This window comes from Myotis yumanensis, unplaced genomic scaffold (assembly GCF_028538775.1).
Source record: "Myotis yumanensis isolate MYYU_CA2020_CCGP unplaced genomic scaffold, mMyoYum1.0.hap1 SCAF_16, whole genome shotgun sequence".
Lineage (NCBI taxonomy): Eukaryota > Metazoa > Chordata > Mammalia > Chiroptera > Vespertilionidae > Myotis > Myotis yumanensis.
This window is the reverse complement of record NW_027223767.1, coordinates 51,481,153-51,505,396: the sequence shown is the minus strand read 5'-3', so window position 1 is coordinate 51,505,396 and position 24,244 is coordinate 51,481,153. Positions and strand designations below refer to the sequence as shown.

Genomic DNA, 24,244 nt, shown 5'->3' with positions numbered 1-24,244 from the left:
GTCCCTCGCCGGTGGGGTCCGGCTCAGGAACCGGGTGTCGGGGCTCTGGGTCATGTGCCCTGTGGGTTTGCTCCAACTGTGCCAGGTTGACCCTCCCCACGGGCGGAGAGCCTCAAATTTTACAATGGTGCTTCCCACGGTAGACAGGTTCTGAGCACTCCCAATGGGTGTGTATTTATAAACTGTATTCATGGTTATTGTACTAACATATTATGTCATCATACAACAATCAACAAAATACAAAATTTAAAGAAATAAGATAAAAATACCTATACAAAGAAATTTAAAAAAAGAAAAAATACAGACTATAAACACAAGTTTCCATGTTTTCTTCCTGCTGCCCTGGGTGTGTAAACCCCGCTTTGGGGCGTCACCGGGGAGCAGGAGCGTGGGGGACTCTGGGGTGGCGGTGGGGCTGCAGGGTGGCCGGGGAGGCTCCAGACGGAGTGGGGGTCGGTGCTACGGCTCTGCGCTGCTGGGGAAGTGGAATCTACAGGTGGGATCCGCGTGGGAGGGTGAGGGCCTGGGGGACCTGAGGGCCTTGGGGGACCTGGGCCCCGGGGAGCCCGGGCAAGGGAATCCAGGGCAGAAGGACGGCGGGCGCGAAGATGGAGAGAGAGGTGATCGGGGCCCTGGCGAGTCACCGAGGCCCAGTTCTGGCAGCAGCCGGGACAGGTCCTCCACCAGGTGCCACTTCTCCTGGACTTGCTGCGAGCGAGCAACCGGCCGGTTGGTTACAAAGGCACCGCCGCCCAGGAGCAGCCCAGGCCCCCCAGGAGCAGCCCAGGTCCAGCAGGAGCAGCCCAGGCCCCCCAGGAGCAGCCCAGGCCCCCAGGAGCAGCCCAGGCCGGGAGCAATCAGCCAGCCTCCCAGCTGCGGATCCCACAAAACCCCGCCCCCAGGCCCTCCTCCCCGAGCGAGGCCACGCCCCCTAAGACTCCGTTCCCGCCCACAAAAGCCCATCAGGGTCCCGCCTTAGTCCGGTCCGAGACCACGCCCCCAACAGCGTCCCGGCCCCGCCCTCAGCCGCACTCCGGTTAGACGCTGGTCTCCACGCCAAGGCCACAGTCCTGCGTGGCTCCTGGCACCGCCTGGCCCTTTCCCCGCCTCCATTCCCAGCCCGAGACCACCCTGCTCGGATGGGGTCTCGCCCGCTCTCACTCACCCACACCAGCTGCTTCCGGAGCCCCTGGATGGCCCTGGCGTTGGCCTGGGACTGGGAGACGCACACGGTCAGGACGAGGCTTTGGATAGAGGGGGATCAAGGTCAGTCACCCCCACACTTCCGCCCCACCGCCTGGGGTCTTCTCTCTGCCTGGGTTTGCAGACCCGGCTTCCTCTTACCTCTCCTTCCTCCCACCATGCTCAGCGTGCGTCAGGCACTGTGCTCCCCCGGGGGGCCAGGTGAGGTGCCTGGGTACAGGCGAGGCCCCAGGGGCATAGGAGGAACCCCCAGGCCACCTGCCTCCCCGGGCCCTCCCAGTCCGGCTCCCGGATCCCATGAGACTGGCTGGGGGTGCCCATGGAAGGACCCCCCCTCTCAGGGGCCCCTCCCTTGACCCCTGCTGCCCTAGAGGTACCTGAGCAGGATGAGGAGGGGAAAGCTGAACGCCTGGGAGCCCAGGTAGTGGAGGGCCTGCTGGCCAGGGGGTGGCAGCCGGAGGGCCACCAGCTCAGGGACCACCTGCCAGGGGGCCGAGTAGTTGGCGAAGAGGCCGCAACCCCGAGAGGAGTGGATGCTGCGGAGAGACCGAGACCGGCGTCAGGGCCCAGTGAGGAGCGGCCAGCCCATCCCTCCGCCTCCCGCCCTCTCCTCCCCGCACCTGCTGACCACGTAGCCCAGCGGCACGGTGGCCAGAAGCAGGCCCAGGATGAGCACCAGCTGGAAGAAGAAGGTGGAGCTCGAGGCCCGGAACCGCCGCAGGGACGCCCTGGAGTTCCTCAGGAGGGTGTACTGGGGGGTGAGCGGCAACAGGGGGCTGTCAGCTCCCATGTGCAGACACCCAGGAGCCTGGGCCCCGGGAAGTGAGGCCGGGGGGCGGGGTGAGGGCAGAGGCAGGACGGGAGCCCCACTCAAGGTGCCCACCCAGGGCACCCTGCTCCCTCCCACCCCACCCGCGAGCCGCACCTTCTTGATGTAGAAAGTGAGGAATATGAAGACGCTGTGGAGCAGGGGCAGCAGGGGGCAGTAGAAGAGGCCCATCCAGATGACCGTCTGCCCCGCCACGATGTCCAGCACGTTCGTGGGCACGAGGAACTCCTCCCGGCCCAGCCAGGTCCAGAACCGGCCTGAGAACCGCTCCACCAGCATCCTGGGCACAGGGCGTGCCCAGCATCACCACGGGAGGAGCGTGTGGACCACGTCCATCACGGCCACGGCCACGGACCATCCCACACTCAGCCACAGGGACACACACATGTAGAACTTCTCACCCCCGGCTGTAGCCACTGGCCACCCTCAGACACGCCCAGGCCCCCCCGCCCCACCGCCCCACGGTGTCCCCACGAGGCTCACCTCCTAGGCAGGCTGACCAGGAAGGCGAAGGCCACAGTGAGCAGGAAGTTGAACATGCTCAGCTTGTACAGCTCCTCCCCCACCGAGCTCTCCCAGCACTGGGCAGAATGGTTCCGGTCACCACCCACGGGCCCAGCCACCACCCACGGGCCCAGCCACCCCTCACCCACCCGTGGGGAGGGGGTATCTCCGTGGACAGGAGCCTTGCCTGGAGCCTGATACGATCGCTAAGGTCAAGCCCCGGCCCCAAGGATACGATTCACGCAGGGAAAACCGCCCGCCAGGGCTGCCACCCTGCACTGTGCCGTGTGGCGCAAACAGCACCCCCTGGAGGTGTGCCCAGGTATGGGAAGCTCTCCCCCCAGCCTCTCGCAAAGGTGAGACCTGGAGAGGAACCAGGAGATGAAAGGGGGAGGGAGGTCACAGAGGTGGGGAGACGCCCCAAGGGACAGGCCCCGCCGGAGCCCCGTCACCTGGTAGTCACAGGCGTTGTAGCCGTGGGACTCACAGCTGGTCTTGTTGCGGCCGAGGCACAGCATGGTCTGGCCCAGCGAGAAGGAGAACATGCCCAGGCTGGCCAGCTTCAGCACCACGCACCTGCGGGCCGGGGTGTGGGTGTGGCTGCCACCTCCAGGGCCCAGCCCCTTCCCGCCTGCCCCCGCCGTGGCCACGGTCCCGCAGTGCGTTCCCCAGCATTTTGGTCTCCGGATGATTCACGGGAGAAGGGTTCTGTTTGTCAATCAGGTTGGGAAACTGCACAGCCCGGCCGCCCTTCCCCGACCCCCAGCTCAGAGAGGCACAGGCCCCGAGGGCCGTCACCGTCCTTATTTATTGCAGGTGAGAGCGTCCCTCCGCCCGCCGCCGGTTAACACCCGCCCACTCCACTGCCTTGTACCCACACACATCCGTGCACCCGCCCGAGCCGTTGTACACGCACACTGGGCCTCACAGGGAGACAGCCAGCCCAGGCCACCCCCGGTGCGTTAGGCTAAGTGAGGGCTCTGCGGGCTGGGAACAGCGGTCCTTCTGCTGAGGGAGGCTGGGAGGGGGGTGGTGGGGGGTGGGGTGGAGATGGGGCTCAGGTGGGGGAGGTTCACAGAGGGGCTGTGGGTCCATGCAGGACCCCGGCCGGGAGCGGGCAGAGGGGGCTTGTGTCTGAGCCTGCACCTTCACCTTGGCCAGCAGGCTTGGTCCCTGTGAACCAGTTTCCCCATCTGTTCAAAGGGGTGAGGGGGGCTCTGACTTCACGGGTCACGTGAGGGTTGTCGAGGGAAGGGTGTAAGCCCCTGGGCGCGTGGGAACCGTGAGTCCCACGTCCCTGGTTTCCCTACGTGTGTGACGCTGGTTCCCAACACCCTCTGGCAAACCAGCCGCGGGCCCCTTGGCTGGTGCTTGGTCCAGGCTACGATCTGGTCTGGGCAGAGGGGATGGGACACCTCCCACCAGGGCCCCCTGGGACGGAGCGTTCTGAAAGCACCTTCCTGCCTTCCCTGCTTGGGACCCTGGTGCCAGGAGACCACCAGGACGGGCAGCGGGGCCCAGCCGCTCCCGTGCCTCAGCGCCCGCCTCCCCTCGGTCCCGCCTGGCACCGGGTCCGCCCTCACCAGACCAGGATGAGGTTGACCTCGGTGTTGGGAGGGTAGCTCTCCAGCTGCACCAGGAAGACAAAGAGCAGGGGGCCCAGGAAGTTGACCAAGGAGATGACCCCAGGAGGCAGGTACTGCAGCAGCACAAACAGGGTCTCCTGCCGGGGAAGCAGGGAGGAGGCGCCATGGGCCGGGGTGCCCGGTAGCTCCCCTCCCCTACACTCCCTCCAGGGTAACTCTGGGGCAGGCCCCCGCGCCTGGAAGGCCCCGGGCGATGGCGGCCGAGGGCTGTCCACAGGGCGCACCGTCCGATGGGGCCCTGACTGGGTGCGTCGCTTCAACCACTCTGCACTCAGCTCCCTCAGCTACCACCCCCTCCTCCCGCGGTCTGGCCAGGACTGAACCAACATGTCAGCTGCCTGGCACCTCCTTGTTGTCCTGCGAGTACTTGGTGGCCCAGAAGATGGCGCTGATGGCCCCGACCACCAGGAGCCCGATGAGGAAGTTGACCCGCAGGTAGGAGAGCAGATGGCAGGCTCTCTGGACCCGTGTCTGCTGCTGTGCCAGCTGGAACCGACGCGCCTCCTCCAGCTCCACCTGCGGGGGTGGGGGTGGTGGTGGTGGGGGGAAGCAGAGGCAGGTGGGCGGCCAGGGTCTAGGCAGGGTTGGGGTGACCCTGGGGCAGGGACAGGCCTAGGAGTGGCAGCTGCTTATACTTCCCCTCCTTGCACTGTGCAGGTGAGAGGTGAGCGTTCACACTACACCCGCACAGCCTCTGCCTCCAGGTGTAACATCTGTGTGCACGCATGTACACACTCACACACATACACTCTCATATACATACCACATGCTCTCTCTCTCTCACACACACACACACACACACACACACACTCGCACGCCCTCACTCACCTTAAACTCGTTGCTGATCTCGTGCTGCTTGATGGTGGCTGCCTCCCGGCCTCGGATACAGAAGTCCCAGGAGGAGAAGACCTTGGCGCTGAGTGGCGACCGGTAGTCCTGGCCCAGGAACAGCTTCTGGGGCAGCCCCTTCACCATCCTGCGGGGGCAGGAGGCAGGGCCTGTGGGAGGGCGCCTCCAGGCTGCCAGCCTGGGCTGTGGCTCTGGCTCTGGGAGGCCCTGGCAGCCCCGGGGCCAGGCGTTGGCCTCAGCCTGGGTCCGGGAGGGGAGGGGACACAGAGGCAGTGGCCTGGGGCCCTGAGGGCTGCAGCCGGGGACCCAGAGATTGTGCCCAGGAGGCACCTATGAGCCTGACTGGACGAGCCAGGACCTTCCTGCCAGCTTGGGGCGGGACTATGCCAAGGGAGGGTGAGCGGGCAGGACCCCGGCCTGTGAGGAGGTGAGGGCAGGACGCTCACCGCCGCAGGGTCCCGCAGAAGCAGAGCAGGAGGCAGGCCAGCGGGCTCAGGAGGTAGGCCAGGCGGATGCTGTAGGCGGAGCTGCCCTCGGGCCCCGCCCGGTAGGCGCCATAGAAGAGATAGGTGTTGTTGAGGGCCTGGGACACGGTGAGGACCACTGAGCTTCAGTCCCTGCCGGGCTGGGGCTAAGGGCTGGGTGCTAAGTGTTCGTTGACTCTCAATAACCCTGTCACTTCACAGAGGCTCCGAGGGGTCAGGCCGCTTAAAGGCCCAAGTGGCTTTCAGGGACCAGGGTGTGGTGGTGCTGATCTCAGAGGCCTGCACGCCTGTCCCCGCCTGTCCCCCGCGCTCCATGCCAGTGGGTCCCGAGGGCTGTGGGCGCTTTTCCCAAGCCCTGGTGCCCAGTGGCCTCCGCTCTCTCTGACCCCATCACTGGCCTGGCCAGGCTGTCTATGTAAGACCATCCCCCTAAGAGCCAAAATGTCTCACAGCCAGCGTGGCTCAGTGGGTGAGCGCCGACCTATGAACCAGGAGGTCACGGTTCGATTCCCGGTCAGGGCACAGGCCCGGGTTGCGGGCTCGATCCCCAGTAGGGGGCGTGCAAGAGGCAGCCAATCAGTGATTCTCATCATTGATGTTTCTCTCTCCCTCTCCCTTCCTCTCTGACATCAATGAGCAAATAAATAAATGCCAAAATGTGCTTGGAGAGGTGAGTGTCCACTTTGACTGGGGTCCCCTGAGGCCAGTGCCCTCCGGAGCTGTCGCTGGGCTGGGGCCACTTACCCGGCCAGTTAACACATTCCAAAGTCGGGAGTGGAAACTGGGGTCAGCAGTCGCGGGCTGGGGGTCACCAGGGCACTGGAGGGCTGTGGAGGAGGGAGCGGGCCAACACGAGAGGGTCCCCAAGGCATAAGGGAGGATGCGCCCCCACCCACTCCGTAGCCTCAGCCCGGGAGGCCTTGCCGGGTGGAGTCCCTGGCTGGACCCCAGCGAGGATGCCCAGAGACCCAGAGGGTGGGGGCTGTCCAGGCACTCACTGAGGTTGAGGGCGGGGCCGGGGGCCGGTGAGCGGAGCCAGACCAGGGGCAGCAGCACGAAGCTGGCGGTCAGAAGCACGGTCAGCAGGTTGAGCATCAGCAGGAAGCGGAGGAAGGTGAAGTAGGACTGGATTCCGGTGCCAAAGAGGCCTATGGGAGAGCAGCGGGTGGGGCCCAGCTGGGATCCCAGGGCCCCGCCACCCAGCGGGTGTGGGCTCGGCCTCTCGGGACCTCTGGTGAGTGGTCCCCCAACCGGAGGCCCCTCGCAGTACCTCTGACATCCACCAGGGGGTGCTGCCGCCCACCAAGGTTCGGGCCCACTCAGGTGTGGAGGGGTGTGCGGACGGGGGGGGGGGGGGGGGGGGGGGGGGGGGGGGGTGGGGGGTGGGGGGGGTGGGGGGGGTGGGGCCGGGGGGCTAGTTGGTGGCCCAGGGGAGCGATGGCAAGCCCGAGGCCCTCCTCCTGTGTCTAAACCGGACACTGAGGCTCCAGATGGGGAGGCGGGAGGCAGTGCAGGTCTTACCCCCGATCTCGTAGAGGGCCCCCTCCCAGAGCCCGAAGCCTTGGGCCAGCCGCCGTGCCGCCTCCCTCAGGCGCCGTCCCGTGGTCCCCTGCCTTCGCTGCCACCGCTGCCAGCACGAGGCCTTGGCCCCCTCGGGCTCCCACAGTTGCCTGGGATGGGGGGGTGATGGGGGCACCCAGAGTTGCCCACCGTGCCCATCTGGGCCAGGCAGAGCTGCTAAACAGGTGACTCCCACCCCCATTCTCTACTCCCACCTCGGGCCTGGCTGTGTCCTGACCCCCACTCCCACCTCGGGCCTGGCTGTGTCCTGCCCCCCCACTCCCACCTTGGGCCTGTCTGTGTCCTGCCCCCCCACTCCCACCTCGGGCCTGTCTGTGTCCTGCCCCCCCACTCCCACCTCGGGCCTGTCTGTGTCCTGCCCCCCCACTCCCACCTCGGGCCTGTCTGTGTCCTGACCCCCCACTCCCACCTCGGGCCTGGCTGTGTCCTGACCCCCCCACTCCCACCTGGGGCCTGGCTGTGTCCTGCCCTCCACTCCCACCTCGGGCCTGGCTGTGTCCTGCCCTCCACTCCCACCTGGGGCCTGGCTGTGTCCTGACCCCCCCACTCCCACCTCGGGCCTGGCTGTGTCCTGCCCCCCACTCCCACCTCAGGCCTGGGCTGTGTCCTGACCCCGCACCCACCGAGCACCCACCGGAGGAAGCGCTTGTCCGCCATGGCGTAGGGCAGCGTCCGCACGGGCGCCCAGGAGGAGCACAGCCGCTCCATCTCCTGCTCCCACAGCTCCTCGCCCTGGGGCACGGGTTCCGGCTGGCGGGACCCCTGCCGCAGCATCTGGGCTGGGGGGTGGCTGAGGTCGGGGCGCGGGGCTGCAACACCCGTCCCAGGAGGGAGGTGGGCGCCTGTTGCCTGAGCCTCAAGGTCTGGGCCTTGACCGCGCAGAAGTTAAGGGAAAGACCTGCTGGGAGAGGCCAGCCTGGTCCCACCACCTCCCAAGGCAACAGCGGCCAGGGCCTCGCCGACGGCCCAATGCGGGGAGAAAGGTCGAAAGGAAGACGGGACCCTCAGGGCCGAAGCCGCGGCTGGGGGCCCAGGCCCCTCTCCTCCCCCGTCACCCGCCGCCCGGTCTCCACGTGCTGACTTCCCACGGGAAGCCGTCCCTGTCCCCAGACCCGGTGCCCTGCAGCACCCCGGATCTGAGCGTGTGGGGACCCACTTCTGTCTTCTATCTGTGGCTACTGCCCCCAAAGGAGGAGGCGTGGCTACCGCCCCAGCCACGGGAGGGGCCAAAGGGACCCCCACCCAGCACCCCTGGGCCCCGGTCCTCTCCCCCCCTCCCCCTGCGCCCTCCCTCCCCCTGCGCCCCACGCACCTGGGAGCAGGAGCAGTGACCGGGAGACCTCTGGGCCCCGCTCCTTTCACTCCAGGCGGGACTGTGAGAGCAGAAAGGAGGGTCACATGACAGGAACCCCAGCTCCCGCCGCGGTCTCCCCCGCCCCCACCTCCCGCAGTTTCCTCCCTCTCCACCGGGCAGGGCGGGCCCTTCCTGCGGGCGGGCGAGGGGCGCAGGCGGCAGGTGAGGTGCGCGGCTCAGCCTCCCCAGCGCGGGTGCTTGCGGGGCCGGGTGGGCGCTCCCCTCCCGAGTGGTACCCCAGCAGGCCCCTCCCCGACTCCGGGACCCCGGCCCCCAGGGGCGCACGGGGCAGGTCAGAGCCCGCTCACCCCACCGGCTCCCTTCCTGTCTCACACTCTCCCTGACCCCGCTGTGGGCTGGGGGTGGGGGGGGGTGGGGGGAAGGGCCGTCCCTGTGTAGCCGGTGCGGTGGCTCCGGCCGCCCTCCAAGGGCGCGATAGAGACTTAGCGGTGGCCCCATCCCAGCTGCCGAGTTGTTTGGTAACTTCCCGCCTTGGTGGCTGCCACTCCGCGCAGGCCTGGGCCTAGGCTAGGGATGGCCCCATCGTGCCCGCTGCCCGCCCGTGAAGGTGTAAGAGGCACCCTGGCCGTTTCTCTCTCCTGGGACCCCGGGAGGCCTCGAGGTGCTGCCCTCCCTCCCTGCTCCCTCCCCCCGCCTTTAGGGCCCAGTCAGTCCCACCTGGAGTGAAAGGCCCTCCTCTGTGCCAGTCCCCGGTGGGGCAGGTGCTGGGCACACAGTGGGATGGCGAGTGGGGAGAGTGGAGACAGACGGGCAAGTGTGCATGGCAAGTGCTCCACTGGGCTCAACCCAGGGAGGCTCCCCAGAGGAGGTGACCTTCAAGATGGGCCTGAGGTCATGCACGAACCAGAAGGCTGGGGCACAGGTGTGCAGGGAGGAGGAGAGGCGGGGGCTGCACGCTGAGCTGCCTGGTGCCTAGATCCCGCCTGAGACCACCCACCGAGGACCACACTGCCGGCTGCATGACAGCCCCGCCCGCCCGCCGCCCTCCGTCTGTCCCACCTCAGTCCCTGGACGCCTTTCCCACAGAGTGTTCTCATTGTGGGTCCTGGCTTTGCCCACCTGCTCTTCCCTCCTGGGGGCCTCCTTCCGTGTCTCCCTCCAGCTCACTTTCTCCCTGCCTGCCTCCCAAGGCTTCTCGGACCAAATCCCCCGCCCCCCCCGCTGTCCAGATCCGCTCACTTTCTCAGACACCCGGGAGCCTGTCGTCTGGCCTCCTGCCCGGCTGCCTAAGGCCAGGCTGCTCGGCAGAGTCCCCAGGCGACAGGCAAGACCCAGGCCTGGTGGGTGACACCTGGAGGCCGATTGACCTCTCAGCCTCAGTTTCCTCATCTGCAAACTGGGGGCGTCAGTGCTGACGGGCCTGGCTTGTGCAGGACAGCCGGAAGCTATGGGGACTGGCCCCCTCCTCCCCAGGCAGCACACAGGAAGTGCCACCGTCTAGCCTGATCCCCAGTCGAGCCACGCCCACGCCCAGATGGGCCGAGGGAGATAACGGGCCTGCCAGCCGCCGCTGCTGCCTGGGGCTGTTTGTCAAAAGGAAGGACTTACCCAACCTGGTGGCGCAAGCTGGGCGCTGGGTGCGGCTCTGGGCACCCGGTTGTTTTGATAACCGCCCTGGGAAGGACGGGTTTGCAGTTACTGGCCCCAGATGAGACTTGGGGACACGGAATTCCATAGGAAGTGAGGACTTTAGCCAGAGACGGGTGCAGACTGGACACTCGGACCTCAGGGTAGGGTGTGAGGAGGGGCGGAGGTTGGCAGGGAGGGGCACCGCTGCTGGGCGAGCGTAGAGTAGGGTGGGGTGCACCCCAGGGCCAAGCCGGGTTCTGTGATGCTGGAGGCCGGTCACCACGTGCACTGGGGGCGGTGCAGCGGCCTGGCCTCTGGCCCAGGTCCGCCCCTGGGCCTTCGTCACTCCCTCCCCCTGACCCGAGGTCCCTCCCCCAGGTGGCGGAGCCCCAACCACCGCACCCAGCGGCCCTTCCCGGGACAGGCCCCTCCTCCAGCCACCTCCCAGGTAAGAGTGAGGTCTGGGGCTTGGGGTTGGTGGCCTTGCCCCCCAGCCCCAGTGTCCTGTTCTGCGGCTGGGCAGCTCCACCCCGACCCAATTCCTTTGGGCCCCTGGGCGCTGGGCTGAGAGTTCCTCCCCGTCCTCCCGGGTGTGGGGGCCGGGGACTGCAGCTCCCAGCCCACCCCAGGCACCCGCAGCCCCGGGAGGGTGTGATGGGCCGGGCGGGAGGCGGGTCACGAAGGCTGGCACCACTGACCTCCAGCAGGGAGTGGGGAGTGGCAGGCGGGTTGGGGCTCAGGCCCCTGGGCAGCTGCTCACGCCCCTGGGCGAAGAGGCCCACTGCAGCTGGTCCTGGGCACTGGACGCTGCGCTCAGCAGACTCGCTGCCTGAAAGGCCGCACCCTGCCCCTCCCTGGCCTGGCTCAGGGCTCAGGAATGGTGCACCCGGAAACTCACCGGACCTGCCCCGCCTGAAGTAGGGTGCCAGGGCGCCGCGTGCCCGCCCGTCAGTCCTGGCCAGTGCCCAGGTGAGCCCCCTCCCCCGGGGAAGGCTGCTGGGCCCAGGCCTTAGCTTCTCCCACCTCCCACCTCCCTGCTCCTCCCACCCCACTCCCACGGCTGTCCTGTCTGGAGAAGGGGTGTGGGGAGGGTCTGGCTGAAGGACCATCTGTGCCCTCCACCCCTTTCCAGGCTGAGGGTGGAACCCCTCCCACCCTGTGCTGTGAGGGGGAAGGGGCTGGGATTGCGTGGGGGCCTGGACACCCCCAGGGAGGACCCTGTCTGGGCACAGTCCCCGCCGGACCTGCTCTGCCTGGGCACCACCCCCCTCACCCCAGGGAGGACCCTGAGCTGAGTTTCCCGCGGGGGAGGAGAGGGAGGCGGGGCCTGGGCGGATGGAGGGCTGGGCCCTCAGCCAGGCAGAGTCCTGCAGGGAGCGTGCTGTCCCTGCCCCACGCCCACGGGGGCAGAGCCCGGACAAGGCCGCCCTGGTTCCTTGTCCTGGGTGACAGCAGAGCCCTCTGCCCGCGCACAGGCTGGACAAAGGCAGCCTGTTTAACGCCTGGCACCCTCCCCCGCCAGCTGCCCGGCCTGCCTGCCTCCCCCCCTCCCCCTGGGCAGAATGTGGGGTCGCCTCCTGAGAGCTGTGGGTGGGGTGGGGGGCGCGGTCCCGCCGTGTGTGTGTGTGTGTGTGTGTGTGTGTGTGTGTGTGTGTGTGTTGGGGGGATGCTGGCTGGGTGGGTGGAGACCCAGCTGGAGGAGGTCCCTCAAGCTGTTTTGCCTGGGCTGAGGCGGGGGTGGGGTGGGGTGGGGTGGGAGGATTTCCTGTGAGAGGAAGCACGCTGTGGGGTTGCAGGGGTTACAGGGCGGGCACAGCGAAGGCCTCAGAGCTGCCCTGAACTTCTCACCCCCGGGGGGGACGGAGGACTGTGCCCGCAGCACCCTCCCTCCCCTGTTACCAGGGCCTCGCGCCCTGGAGCAAACCCCCGGGGACTCCCTTCTGTCCGCCCCTCCTCCTTTCCCGGGCACTGGGAGGGGTGTCCCTCAGTCCACTCTGGGCTTATTTGGGGCCACTCACCTGACCACGTGCTTGGCTGTGGGTGGGGCCGGGCAGGGGTGCCTCCCACCGTCGCCAGGGCCCGGCCTGGGAGGCCGAGTGTGGGACCGCTCCCTCCGCAGCTGATGGACAGCGGGCGGCTCCAGCGGCTCTGAGCGGCTCCAGGGCCACAGCTTGGCAGGGCGTGGGCGGCAGCCATGGCCTTCGTCCTCGATGTCACCGAGACCCCCGAGGACCAGGGGTGAGTGCTCTGGGCTGGATGGACCACCCCAGGGAGAGGCCGGCTGAGGGGTGAGACCTGGTCAGCCCCAGCCTGGGCCCCCCCCTTCCCCCTCTCCCTCAGCAGCCGGGAGCCCAGCCCCTACGACGAGAGCGAGATGCACCAGTCCTTCCACCTGCTCATCCAGGAGCAGAGCCAGGGGGCCGCGGAGGCGGGGCTGGAGCTGCAGCCCTGGGGGCTGGGGGCCGGAGCAGTGGGGGCCTCAGGTGAGCCCGCCTGGCCCAGGCCCGGGACGGGGTGGGGCTGGGGGTTTGGTGGGGAGGTGGCCGTCGTCTGGACAAGGCTCTCTGCTCCTCAGCTGGCAACCAGCAGGCCCTGCTGGTTCCCGAGGGCGCCACTGCGCACAGCATGGCCACGCTCCGCATCCTGGCCAGCATGCCCAGCCGCACCATCGGTGAGTGGGCCCTGCCCTCCACCCTGGCGTGGACCGCAGCCCCGGGGCCAGGTGGTCCGTCGGGGCATCTGTGTCCCGCAGAGCCAGGCCCTTTCAGCCCCCCTCCGCCCCCCAGTCCACTGCCCCGAGCCCAGCCAGACCCGCAGCCTCCTGCGTTGTCCCAGGGATAAAAATCAGCTCTGGGGGGACCAGCAGCTGAGGTCTCCTGTGAAGGGGGCGGGGGGAGTCCAGCCTGGCCGCCTGACCGCCCGGTGCCCGCAGGCCGCAGCCGCGGCGCCATCATCGCGCAGTACTACAACCGCACGGTGCGGCTGCGGCGCAGGGCCAGCCGGCCGCAGCTCCGGGACCTGGGGCGCTCGGCGCGGCCCAGCCTCCGCCTGTACGACCTGGAGCTGGACTCCACGGCCCTCGCCGAGGAGGGTGAGTGGGGCTCGGGGGCGGGGGGGGGGGGGGGAGCGGGGCAGGTCTGGCCGGCCAGGGTGAGGGGTGGGTGGGGCCCAGCTCACTGGGGATCAGAGTGAGGTGGGTGGGGGCCAGGAGGAGAGTTGGGGTCCAGGAGAGGTGTGGGGGACAGGCGGGTCTCTTTGTGGCCGAGACAGAGAGCCGTCCAGGCCTGGGTCGGTGGGCAGGGGCCTGGGGTGGGCAGCAGGCAGGCCTGTCCAGGGGCAAGGCCACGGCGGTGGGAGGGCAGGAGGGCGGGCGGGTGGGAGGGGTGCTCGGGGACCCACGGGCACTCCGGTTCTGTCCTGCAGAAAAGCGGGTGCTCCTGGTGAAGGAGCTGCAGGGCCTGCCGGTGGCCCAGCGGGACCACGTGCTCCGGGGGATGCCCCTCAGCCTGGCCGAGAAGCGCTGCCTGCGGTCAGTGCCTGCAGGGGCCGAGGGTGGTGCCCGGGAGGGCGTGGGGCCCCACCCTGGTCCGGCCCTGACCGCCGCCTCTGCCGCAGAGAGGAGATGCGGTCCCCGAGCAGGAGGCAGCGGGGCCGCCCCAGGCTCCTGGGCTGCTGCAGCCGCCTCCGATACGCCTGCGCGCTGGTAGGAGCCTCCAGGGGCTCCCCTTAGGGAGGGGCCGTGGGCAGCTGGGCGGGGGGCACCTGCCTCTCCTGGGCTGTCCTGCTCGTGGGGACCCGCCTGCAGGACCTCCCGGCGATGTCCCCACAGGCCTCGCACGACCTGGGGCTGGGGCTGCTGTCGGGGCTGCAGGCCCTGGTGCCCTGGCACTACGCCCTGAAGCGCATCGGGGGCCAGTTCGGCTCCAGCGTGCTGTCCTACTTCCTGTTCCTCAAGACCCTGCTGGCCTTCAACGCGCTGCTGCTGCTCCCCCTGCTGGCCTTCCTCGTGGGCGTGCAGACCGCCTTCCCGCCCGCCCCCCAGCGCCCTGTCCCCCCCCTTCACTGGCCTGGAGCTCCTCACCGGAGGGGTGAGGGTTAGGGGCATTGGGCCAGTGGGGCACCCTGGCCAGTGGGGCACCCTCTGGTCTCCCCTGGGAAGACCCCCGCCCTCCACTGTGACTCCAGGGGGGGCCGTAGACAGCTCTCCTTGTTGTCCCAACATCTGTGGGGCCTGGGAAGCTCCGGATGGCCGAGGCCTGTTGTCTACCTCCGTGCTGTCCTTGTGGTCCTGCCCTGGCCTCCCTGATGGGTGCCCTCCCTCTGCCCCCTTGAAGCCATGGGTGGGTCAGGCGTGGGGAGGGGGAGTCCCTGACGCGGCCAGGCCTCCTACCGCAGGGCCGCTTCACGGACACCGTCATGTACTACGGCTACTACAGCAATGCCACCCTGAACCAGCCGTGTGCCGACCCCACCCGATGGCGGCCAGTGCGCCCCCGAGGCGGCCAGCCTGCCCTACAACATGCCCCTGGCCTACCTCTTCACCATCGGCGCAGCCTTCTTCATCACCTGCTTCATCCTGGTCTACAGGTAACGGCCTCCACCACATGACCCTGGCTCTGAGCACCATTGATTCACCCATCCATCCATCCACCTATCCATTCATCCATCCACCCTTCCACCCATCCACCCACCCATCCACCTATCCATTCATCCATCCACCTCTCCACCCATCCACCCATCCACTTATTCATCCATCCATCCCTCCACCCATCCACCCACCCATCCATCCTTCCACCCATCCATTCATTCATTCATCCATCCTTCCATCCATCCATCCACCCATCCATTCATCCATCTACCCTTCCACCCATCCATTTATCCATCCATCCTTCCACCCATCCATCCATCCACCCACTCATCCACCCATCCATTCATCCATCCATCCATCCATTAACCCACCAACCCATCCACCCATCCACCCACCCATTCATCCGTCCATCCATCCATCCATCCATCCACCCATCCACCCATCTACCCATCCACCATCCACCCATCACTCCATCCACTCATCTGTCCCTCCATCCACCCCACAACACTCACTGTGCTTGGGGCAGGAAGATAAGTGAGGAGCTTGCTGTCCAGGGGAGGAGGCAGACCAGTGAGAGGCTGGGTGTGTGCCCAGGAGTCATGGAGCACTGGGGGAGGAGTCAGGCTGGCTTCCTAGGGGAGGTGGCACTGGCCTCAGGGCAGGTTCAGGGAAGGGAGGAAGGTGTTTTGGTTTTGGGAGTCAGTGCAAAGCCCACATCTACCGCCGTCCCGTCCCGTCCCGGCAGGAGCAGCGGCCCTGTCTGGGGTCGAGTCCGACCCTTCTAGCCATGAGGCGCTGGTGGGCACCGGGTTTGCACAGGGCTGACCTAGAGCGGCCACAGGCCCAGACCAGGCGCCGAGAGCTGGGCCGGAGGAGGGGGCTCCTCTCCGTGGGGGGGGGCTTTGGCTGTAGGAAGTGTCCTGCTGCCTCTGGCCTCCGCTCCCTGCCCTCACCGCCGCCCCCCCCCCCTCCCCCCCGTCCTCACAGCATGTCCCACTCTTTCGGGGAGAGCTACCGGGTGGGCAGCACCTTGGGGGCCCATGCCATCACCGTCTTCTGCTCCTGGGACCACAAGGTGACTCAGAAACGGGCCTCCCGCCTCCAGCATGACAACATCCGGACCCAGCTGAAGGTGCGCCACCCGGGCCGGGCCACCCCGTCCCAGCCACTCAGCTCCCCTAGACCTGGACGTGGTGGGGGTGGGGGTCCTCGTCTTGCCCTCAGTGCCCGGCAGTGCCTCCCCGGGCCGAGGCTGCTCAGCACTCACCCCCTGGCTGGTCTCCTGTGCGCGTCCTCCCTGGGCTGCCCGTCTGTTAGCGCCCACGGCCATGTCAACGGCAACCCCCCCCCCCCCCCCGCAGGTAGCGGGTGTGCTGCTGGGGGCTTTGATGGAACCTGCCCCCGCCCTGCGAGGCCTCCCCGTGTCCCCCCGGCCCCCCCCCCCCCAGCAGGAGGACCAGGGGCTGGCGCTGGGGAGGGAGAGGGTTAGGTTGGCTTTGGGGCCTCTCCGGGATCCTTACGTCCTCTGGTCCCCGGCCCGAGGGGCTCCTGCTGGGATGCACCCCAGCTCGCCCAGCCGCCTGTCTCTCTGAGCCACGGGAGGAAACTGAGGCACAGAGGTTCAGTCCCTTGCCCCAGGCACAGGGCCAGAGGGTGGCTGAGCTGGGCCTTGTGGAAACTTCTCTGCCCTTCTGGGGCTTGTGCTGCAGGATTGGGCTTCGCTGCCCTCGGGGAGCTTCGGGTGGGGGGGGACCCCACAGCAGCAGGACCGCTCAGGAGGCGGAGCTGGGAGGGAGGGGACGGGTGGGAGAGGTTGGGGTGCAGCATGAGCCTGGGTGGGAGCAGGCTGACTCGGGGCTGGTGGGAGGGGGCAGGGCACAGCCTTGGGTCCCAGTTCTGTGCCCTGTCTGTGCCGGGAGACAGGCCTGGAGCTGGGGAGGGACAGGCGGCGGTCTTGGGGGTGGGCGCCCCTCAGTCCGGCTCAGCCTCCCTGGTGCCCCGTGTGCCCCGTGGCTGTGCCGTGGGACTGAGGCCCCGCCGCCCGCAGGAGCTGCTGGCCGAGTGGCAGCTGCAGCGCGGCCACCGGAGCGCGTGCGGGAGGCTGCGCCGGGCGGCCGTGCTGGCGCTCGTGTGGCTGCTGTGTCTGGGCATCACGCTGGGCTGCACCGTGGCCGTCTACACCTTCTCCGAGCACATGATCGAGGTGAGGGGACCGGTGGGCAGCCTCAGGGGCAGACATCCCTGCGCTGGGAAGGGTCCCGGTGACCCGCACCTGCCCGGCCCGGAGTCAGCGGGGGCCCCGTCCCCTGGATGCCGGGAGCCCGAGTCCAGAACCCCTCCCTGGAGGCCCCCCCTCAGGGCCCCACCTGTCTCACACTCTCCCCTTTCTTCCTTCCTTTTCTCCTCTTCTCCTTCCCCTTCTCTTTTTCCCCACACCTGGGCCCACCCCCTCCCTGTGTGGTTTGAACAGGAGGCCTGGGGTGGACGTATCTTGGGGGCGGGGTGCTCCCTGCCAGTTCCTCCCCCTCCTGCTGTAGAACACAGCCCCCCAGGCCCAGAGGTGGACCTGCCGCCCCCAGTGGCTGAGGCACCTGTGGTGACCACTGCCCCTCCCCCAGCAGAGCCCTGTGCCTGCTGACGGGAGGAGGCGCTGCTGGCCCTGCCCCTGGTGGTCTGCCTCCTCAACCTGGGGGCCCCCTACCTGTACCGCGGCCTGGCCGCCCTGGAGCAGCACGACTCCCCGGTGCTGGAGGTGTACGTGGCCGTTTGCAGGTAGGCGGCCGGGGGTCAGGCAGGGCGTCCTGGGGGGCGACCTCTCCCGCCAGGCGCCCCTCCCTCAGCCTCCGTGCCCCTCGCCTCGCAGGAACCTCATCCTCAAGATGGTCACCTTGGGGATCCTCTGCTACCACTGGCTGGGCCGCAGGGTGGCCGCGCTGCAGGACCAGGTGCTGCGGGGGTGGGGGGTGGGGGCCTGGTCTGCGGGCGGCTGGAGGCCCGGGTGGCTGGGCCAGGGGGGCGGTGCGGCCCGGCTGACCCTGTCCCTGGTGTCAGTGCTGGGAGAACTTCGTGGGCCAGGAGCTGTACCGCCTCATGGTGCTGGACTTCATCTTCACGTTGCTGGACACGCTCTGCGCGGAGCTGGTGTGGAGGTGAGGCCGGGCGTGGCCCTGCGCTGCCTCCCGCTCCCCCTCAGGAGGGCTGAGCATCCTCACCTGCAGCCTGGCAGGCTCTCAGGCCGCTGACCTGGGGGGGAGGGGAGGTGGGGGGGGGGGGGAGGGAAGCCCTGCCTGGATCTCAGGCCACCGACCTCCCCCCAGCTCTCAGGCCGCAGACCTCCCAGAGGGACACGTCTCCACCCACAGCAGCTTTCGTGAGAGACGTTACATGGGGGAAACATGAGCAGGATGGGACCTATTTTTAGGTCGGAAAGGAAACGGGTTTCGCCCTGATCTGGACAGTCTAACCCAGCGGTTCTCAACCCGTGGGTCGCGACCCCTTTGGCGGTCGAACGACCCTTTCACAGGGGTCGCCTAAGACCATCCTGCATGTCAGATATTTACATGACGATTCATAGCAGTAGCAACATTACAGTTATGAAGTAGCAACGAAAATAATGTTATGGTTGGGTCACAACATGAGGAACTGTATTTAAAGGGCCAGAAGGTGGAGAACCGCTGGCCTGACCGCAGTCCAGCGCAGAGACAGACAGGGTGGGAGACAGACAGGAAGGACATTTCCCAGTGCCCAGGGCCGTGTGGGCAGCGTCCCAGCTCTCCCTTCCTGTGTTTCCTTCGAGCACCGTGGGCCTCGTAGCCGCGCAGCCTTCATGGGCTGGGCCCACGCCGGGTGCGTGGTTAGAAAAAGGGCTGAGGCGGAGCGGCCCAGGCAGGGACCCAGGTGCCCTCCCCTCGGCATCGGCTGGGGCCCGCGGTGGGCGGGCAGGGACGGAGCCGGGCGGGCGGGCGGGTGCCCCTGGGGCCGGGGAGCGGTGTCGGGGACAGGCCCTGCGTGTGACCGGCTCCTCTGCCAGGCTCATCTCGGAGAGGAGGCTGGGGCGGGGCAAGCCCGAGTTCGACATCGCCCGGAACGTGCTGGAGCTGATTTACGGGCAGACCCTGACCTGGTGAGCAGCGGCCAGCGCCCTCCCGGCCTGGGGCCCCCCAGCTCCTTTCCCGGGGACCACAGCGAGGCCGCCCCCCAGGCACCTAGTCGTGCAGCGTCCTTCCTGGCCTTGGGGGGAGAGGGGCGGGCACGGGCGGGCGGCAGCTCTGGCGCTGGGGTAGCACGGGGCTCAGGACCCCCCCAGCCTCCGGTCTGCACCCCACCGCTCCCCAGGCTGGGCGTCCTCTTCTCGCCCCTCCTGCCGGCCGTGCAGATCATCAAGCTCCTGCTGCTCTTCTACGTGAAGAAGGTGAGGCGTTGGCAGGGGCCCCGGGAGGCGGGGGGCCTGAGGGCCTGGGATGTGCAGCCCGGGCGGGCCGCTCAGCTGGCAGGCACGGCGCCCGGGACGTGGGAACATTCCCTGACCCAAGTGCAGGCTGGCAGCCAGGGCCGCCCTCGGGCCAGTCCCACACCCCCTCCCGGCATCGCCGCCTTAGGCAGGCTGGGAGCACCCGCCATGGCCATTGCTGGGGGCTGTGCCAGGCTCGGGGCAGGGCTCAGGGCAGGGCGCTAGGAGCCGCTCTCAGCCTCAGGCCACGGCCGTGGGAAGCGACCTTGGTCCCGTGTCCTCAGGAGGGCTGCTCGGTGGCAAGGACCAGCCCTGGCCCTCCCTGGGCCGCCTTCTCATCTGTGCACTGGGCAGTGTCCAGGGGACAGCCGGGGACCCGGGAGGCAGCGGAGGTGGCTGGTGGCAGCAGCCCTTCTGCATCCAGTGACCTGGACAAGCCCCCCCCCCCCACATCCCCCGAGCCTGGGCTCCCCCTGCACCAGGGTCTGGCGGTCGCTGCCTCCCCCTTGGGCTCAGGCCCTGAGTGCCTGCCTCTGGGCCACCTGTCCTGTCCTGGGGCCTTGCTCAGGCCCCACCGGCCTCGGCCTCGCCTCTCCTCCCCGTGGAGGCCTGGGGGGGATGGGGGGTGACAGGGCAGTGGACTAGCGCAGCCTTTGTCCCCAGACCAGCCTGCTGGCCAACTGCCAGGCGCCCCGCAGGCCCTGGCTGGCCTCCCACATGCGCACCGTCTTCATCTCGCTGCTCTGCTTCCCCTGCTTCCTGGGCGCAGCCATCTTCCTCTGCTACGCCATCTGGCAGTGAGTGGGCACGGCCTTGGGCGGGCGGGTCACCCCAGGATTTGGGAGGTGCTGCTGGGGGCCGCAGTGTGGGGTGGAGGTAGCCTGGGCCCGGCCAGGGCTGAGGCCACCCTGCCCTCCCCCTCGCCTCCTCCCCTTCTCCCCGTCTCCCACTCCCCCCTCCTCCCTTCCCCTTTCTTCCTTCCCCCTCCCCTCCCCTCCCTCTCCCTCTCCCCCTCCCCTTACTTCTCCCTCTCCCTCGCCCTCCCCCTCCCCCTCTCCCACAGGGTGAAGCCCTCAAGCCTCTGCGGGCCCTTCCGGAGCCTGGACAGCATGTACGAGGCGGGCAAGGTGTGGGTGCGCCGGCTGGAGAGGGCGGGCCCCCAGGTCTCCTGGCTGCCCTGGGTGCACCGCTACCTGGTGGAGAACTCCTTCCCCGTCTACCTGCTGTCGGCCCTGCTGCTGTGAGTGCCCGGCCCCCTTCCCCCTCCCACTCCCCCTCCCCCTCCCCTCCTGCAGGCCCAGCCTGGCCCCTGCCCCCTCCCCCTCCCCCTCCCCCTCCCCCTCCCCTCCTGCAGGCCCAGCCTGACCCCTGCCCCCGCCCCTCCCCCGCCCCCTCCCCCTCCTGCAGGCCCAGCCTGACCCCTGCCCCCCTCCCCCTCCCCCTCCCCCCTCCCCCTCCTGCAGGCCCAGCCTGACCCCCTCCTCCTCCCCCTCCCCCCTCCTGCAGGCCCAGCCTGACCCCTGCCCCCTCCCCCTCCCCCGCCCCCTCCCCCTCCCCCTCCCCCTCCTGCAGGCCCAGCCTGCCCCCTGCCCCCTCCCCCTCCCCCCCTCCTGCAGGCCCAGCCTGACCCCTGCCCTCCCACAGGGCTGTCATCTACCTCAACATCCAGGTGGTGAAGGGCCAGCGGAAGGTCATCCGCCTCCTCAAGGAGCAGATCAGCAACGTGAGTGCCCCCTCCCTGCCCCACCCTCCTGCCCCCTGCCCCCTGGTGGTGGGTGCTTCAGGGCCTGGAGCCAGGTAGGGGGCGGAGGGTGGGGGGTGCAGAGCAGCCAGGAAGAGAGCCCAGCTCCGCCCCCATTGCTCTGGGAGCTGGGGGACCCTGGGCCAGGCCAAGCCCTGCTGCTGCTGGTCCAAGAGGCCGAGCCCTGCCCGGGTCCCAGCCTTGGGGGCTGCAGGTCTGAGCTCAGCCTGTGCCCGGCGGCCTTCCTGGTGGGGCCGCTCACTCAGTGAGGCCGTGCTGCCTCCTCTCCAGAGCTGAGATGGTGGGTTTGTGTTGTGTAAGCCACTGGCTTTGTGGTGATTGGTTAGAGCAACAGGGGGAACGAACACCACCACCCCCCCCCCCCCCCCCCCCCGCTCCCCCGTGACACAGGCATTCTTACCCCTTTCACACGGTGACTGGGTGGCGAGGAGGTTTGCCGGCAGCTCCTCAGTGGTGGGGCCTGGGCCCTTCCCCTCCCCTGGGCCACTGGGGGCACAGGCCTGTGAGCACCCCGCTGCCCGGCTCTGGAGGCACAGGCCTGTGGACACCCGCTGCCCGGCTCTGGGGGCACAGGCCTGTGGGCACCCGCTGCCCGGCTCTGGGGGCACAGGCCTGTGGGCACCCGCTGCCCGGCTCTGGGTTGGTTGTCCTCCTTGTCATGGTCCCTCTTTCCCCTTCTTTGCACTTTTCTCACCTGCGAGCTTCCCCGGGGCGGTCTGGACGGGGTGGTTCTGGACGGACAGACGGACATGTCTGCTCTCTTGCCTTCACGGTCTGGCGTTTCTAGGAGGGGGAAGACAAAATCTTCTTGATCAACAAGCTTCACTCCGTCTACGAGAGGAAGGAGAGGAGCAGGTGAGGCTTCGGGGGCGGGGGGCGGCTCCCGGTGGGCGTGAGGAAGGAGAGGAGCCGGTGAGGCTTCGGGGGGCGGCTCCCGGTGGGCGTGAGTGGGAAGGACGGCCGGCCGGCCGGCCGGCCGGGCGCCTTCCCCAGGGGCAGCGCGTGGGGGGTGGGCGGGAGGTGGCTGCTGGCTCCCGGTGGGGCATTTGGGGGAGGAGCAAGGTGGTTACATTGGTGAGAAAGTGAAGGCGCGGCCTGCAGGGGGCAGGGTGGAGCTGGGCCCCTCAGCCCTTTCCCTCCTTCCTCCCGCCATGCCCTCTCTGTAAGTTGGGGGGCAGCCTCACTGGCCGTTCTCCTTTCCCTGCCCCGTTCTCCCCGTGGGGTCAGCACCCAAAATGCCAAGATTCAGCCTCGTTGCCCTGGGCCCGCAGGAAGCAGCCCGCCTCACCCTTCAGCACAGTTACTTGTGGTTAAGCCCAGGGAGAGGGAGATGAGGTCAGACAGACAGACAGACGCCTCAGCAGCGGGGTGGGCGGGCTGAGCTCCGTGGGCCGAGGTCCCTGGCTCCCCCGGCCTCCTCCAGCTCTTCACGTCTCTCTGGAGCCTCTTGACTCTCCCGGCGGCGGCGGCGGGCGGCCGGGCGCTGCCTCCGCGGGTGCAGAGCCCCTCGCTGACCCCCCCCACCCCCCGCAGGGCGGGCAGAACCCAGGAGTGAGTGGCGCTCCCGGCCCGGCCTGCAGACCATCGGGCAGCCTAGCAGGACCAGGACGGGCCTGGCAGCCCTGCGCCTGCTCACCCACCGGGCTCAGTTCCCACAGCTCTGCAGACCCCGACGCACCCGAGACTGTGTGGCCCCTCAGGCGGCCGTGCTGGGACCCCCGGAAGGTGACGGGACTCACAGCCCATCCAGGGCTGGAGCTGGAGGGTGGCCGAGGGGCTGCGGCACCCCCAGTGGACCCTGCCCTGCCCGGGCCTCTATTTATTCTGATTAAATATGTTTTGCAAAACGGGCTCGTCTTGTGGGAGTCTGTGCTCTAGCCCCCCTGCCCAGGTGTGTGGGGCCTGCCCCCCCTTTATCCACCCCCCTGCCCTGGCGATGACCTGCAGGCCTCCCGCCCCCCTTGCCCTGGCGATGGCCTGCAGACCTCACCCCCGCCCGCCCCCCCTGTCCTGGCGATGACCTGAAGGCCTGCCCCCCGCCCTGGCGATGACCTGCAGGCCTCCCGCCCCCCTTGCCCTGGCGATGGCTTGCAGGCCTCACCCCGCCCGCCCCCCCTGCCCTGGCGATGACCTGAAGGCCTGCCCCCGCCCTGGCGATGACCTGCAGGCCTCCTGCCCCCCCCCCTCCCCCCCGCCCTGGCGGTGGCCTGCAGGCCTCCTGCACGTGCCCCTTCAGCTCCCCCTCCTGGCACTCTCCTTGCCACACCGGGTGCCCACTGCCTCACCAAGGGCCCGGGTGCTGCATGGGCGTCTCCAGGTGCCCAGGCTGTTGCAATACTGACAAACCGGGCTCCAGTGATCGGCGAGGGCGCCCTCTGGTGGCCAAGCTCCAGATGGCAGGACCGGTGCGGCCCAGCTTGGGGGGATACTAGGATCAGCCTGAGCCAGGGGTGCACCAGGCGGGCAGGGACAAGGGGGCGGGAGGCGAGCCAGGGTGAGAAGGCCAGCAGCAGGGGTGCTTTTGTGGCGATGGGGTGGGGGCGAATTTAGGAAGGGGCTGGGGTGACATTTCACTTGTGAATGAGCCATGGGGAGAGGGGCTGGCCAGGCCGAGGGGCAGGGGGCACCCAGGCCCGCGGCGGCAGGAGGGGTGACGGGATCCCACCAGGCCGTTTGCAGAGCCTGTGGGACGCCGTGTGCTGAGGCTGTCACAGGGCAGCGTCCCGGGACGGCAGGAGCTGGGCAGGGCCCTGGGAGGGGAGCCGGCCGAGTGGCACTGGGGCCCACCGTCCCGCATCTCGGGGACCAGAAGAGCCGTGCTCGGCCCCGGGAGGGGAGCCGGTCAGACCCATAGTGACGGTGCCCACATCAGGAGGGCAGGCTGGCCCCTCCCCAGTGCGTCCCCGGGGGAGCTCCGTGTTTGCAGATGTCCAGGGGCGGAAGCTGTCTGTCGAGGGGGCCCTGAAGCCTACCCAGCGTCACCCCGACCTCTGAGGGTGGGGACAGCACCGGGCGCCCCTGGCACAGCAGGATCCTGGCTTGTGGCCGCTGCCAGCCAGAGGGTCCCCTGCTAGTAGCTGGCACTGATCCCGGGTGGCAGCTCTGGGCGGGCGGGCGGTCCAGAAGGGCCACGACTGGCCTGGGGTCTCTGGGCCCGGCCCCCAGATGCCTTCTTGCCGGGCGCACTGTTGGCGGGTGGACACTAAGTGACCACGGCCAGCTTCCCGTTCGTCAGCACCGGGCAGACCGACCGCCGAGCCGCCTCCCTGCCTCGCATCCGCTCCCGCCGGACAAGGACGAGCAGCTGAGGCGGGCGGGAGGCTCCGGGCACTTCCTAGAGCGACCGCGTGAGGCCGCTGTTTCCCGGCGCATCCAGGGGCCTGGGGACGGTCCTTTCTAAGCC

At 68.7% G+C, this 24,244-nt stretch overlaps 2 protein-coding genes across 6 annotated transcripts; one reads left to right on the top strand and one right to left on the bottom strand.

Moving 5' to 3' along the window:
- Positions 1 to 164: 164 nt before the first annotated feature.
- Positions 165 to 12,366, bottom strand: TMC8 (transmembrane channel like 8). Of its 5 annotated transcripts, XM_070393424.1 has the most exons (18): positions 12,060 to 12,366; positions 10,021 to 10,086; positions 8,410 to 8,470; positions 7,732 to 7,887; positions 7,038 to 7,186; positions 6,515 to 6,664; positions 6,261 to 6,343; positions 5,478 to 5,614; positions 5,011 to 5,158; positions 4,528 to 4,698; positions 4,120 to 4,259; positions 2,989 to 3,112; positions 2,516 to 2,613; positions 2,129 to 2,312; positions 1,824 to 1,954; positions 1,581 to 1,739; positions 1,166 to 1,244; positions 165 to 708 (listed from the first exon to the last, which is right to left on the bottom strand). In XM_070393424.1, the coding sequence occupies exons 1-18, from the start codon at positions 12,235 to 12,237 to the stop codon at positions 460 to 462; spliced, it is 2,463 nt and encodes an 820-aa protein (XP_070249525.1). In that variant the 5' UTR covers positions 12,238 to 12,366; the 3' UTR covers positions 165 to 459. The 5 variants fall into 5 exon arrangements, with proteins under 5 accessions (XP_070249525.1, XP_070249529.1, XP_070249527.1 ...); XM_070393428.1 differs by lacking the exons at positions 10,021 to 10,086; positions 12,060 to 12,366 and adding an exon at positions 9,130 to 9,169; XM_070393426.1 differs by lacking the exons at positions 10,021 to 10,086; positions 12,060 to 12,366 and adding an exon at positions 9,130 to 9,153 and having other exon boundaries at positions 7,732 to 7,966.
- Positions 10,924 to 22,691, top strand: TMC6 (transmembrane channel like 6). Its single transcript, XM_070393430.1, is given in 24 exon segments — positions 10,924 to 11,010; positions 12,096 to 12,279; positions 12,382 to 12,524; positions 12,617 to 12,712; positions 12,974 to 13,132; positions 13,465 to 13,570; positions 13,657 to 13,744; positions 13,871 to 14,092; positions 14,094 to 14,129; positions 14,437 to 14,505; positions 14,507 to 14,628; positions 15,617 to 15,761; positions 16,677 to 16,832; positions 17,248 to 17,263; positions 17,266 to 17,401; positions 17,493 to 17,574; positions 17,681 to 17,778; positions 18,660 to 18,752; positions 18,965 to 19,040; positions 19,743 to 19,876; positions 20,143 to 20,319; positions 20,724 to 20,802; positions 21,629 to 21,696; positions 22,375 to 22,691. Coding segments are annotated over 23 exon segments (2,367 nt in total). The 5' UTR covers positions 10,924 to 11,010; positions 12,096 to 12,235; the 3' UTR covers positions 22,397 to 22,691.
- The last annotated feature ends 1,553 nt before the right edge of the window (positions 22,692 to 24,244 follow it).

Excerpts from the sequence above, each read along its gene's own strand:
- TMC8 (XM_070393424.1), bottom strand. The coding sequence starts at position 12,237 with ATGGCTGCCGCCCACGCCCTGCCAAGCTGTGGCCCTGGAGCCGCTCAG. Across the intron at positions 7,888-8,409 it reads GTCACTGCTCCTGCTCCCAG|CCACCCCCCAGCCCAGATGC; the intron begins GTGCGTGGGGCG and ends CCCCGACCTCAG. Across the intron at positions 2,313-2,515 it reads CTGGTCAGCCTGCCTAGGAG|GATGCTGGTGGAGCGGTTCT; the intron begins GTGAGCCTCGTG and ends CCCTGTGCCCAG.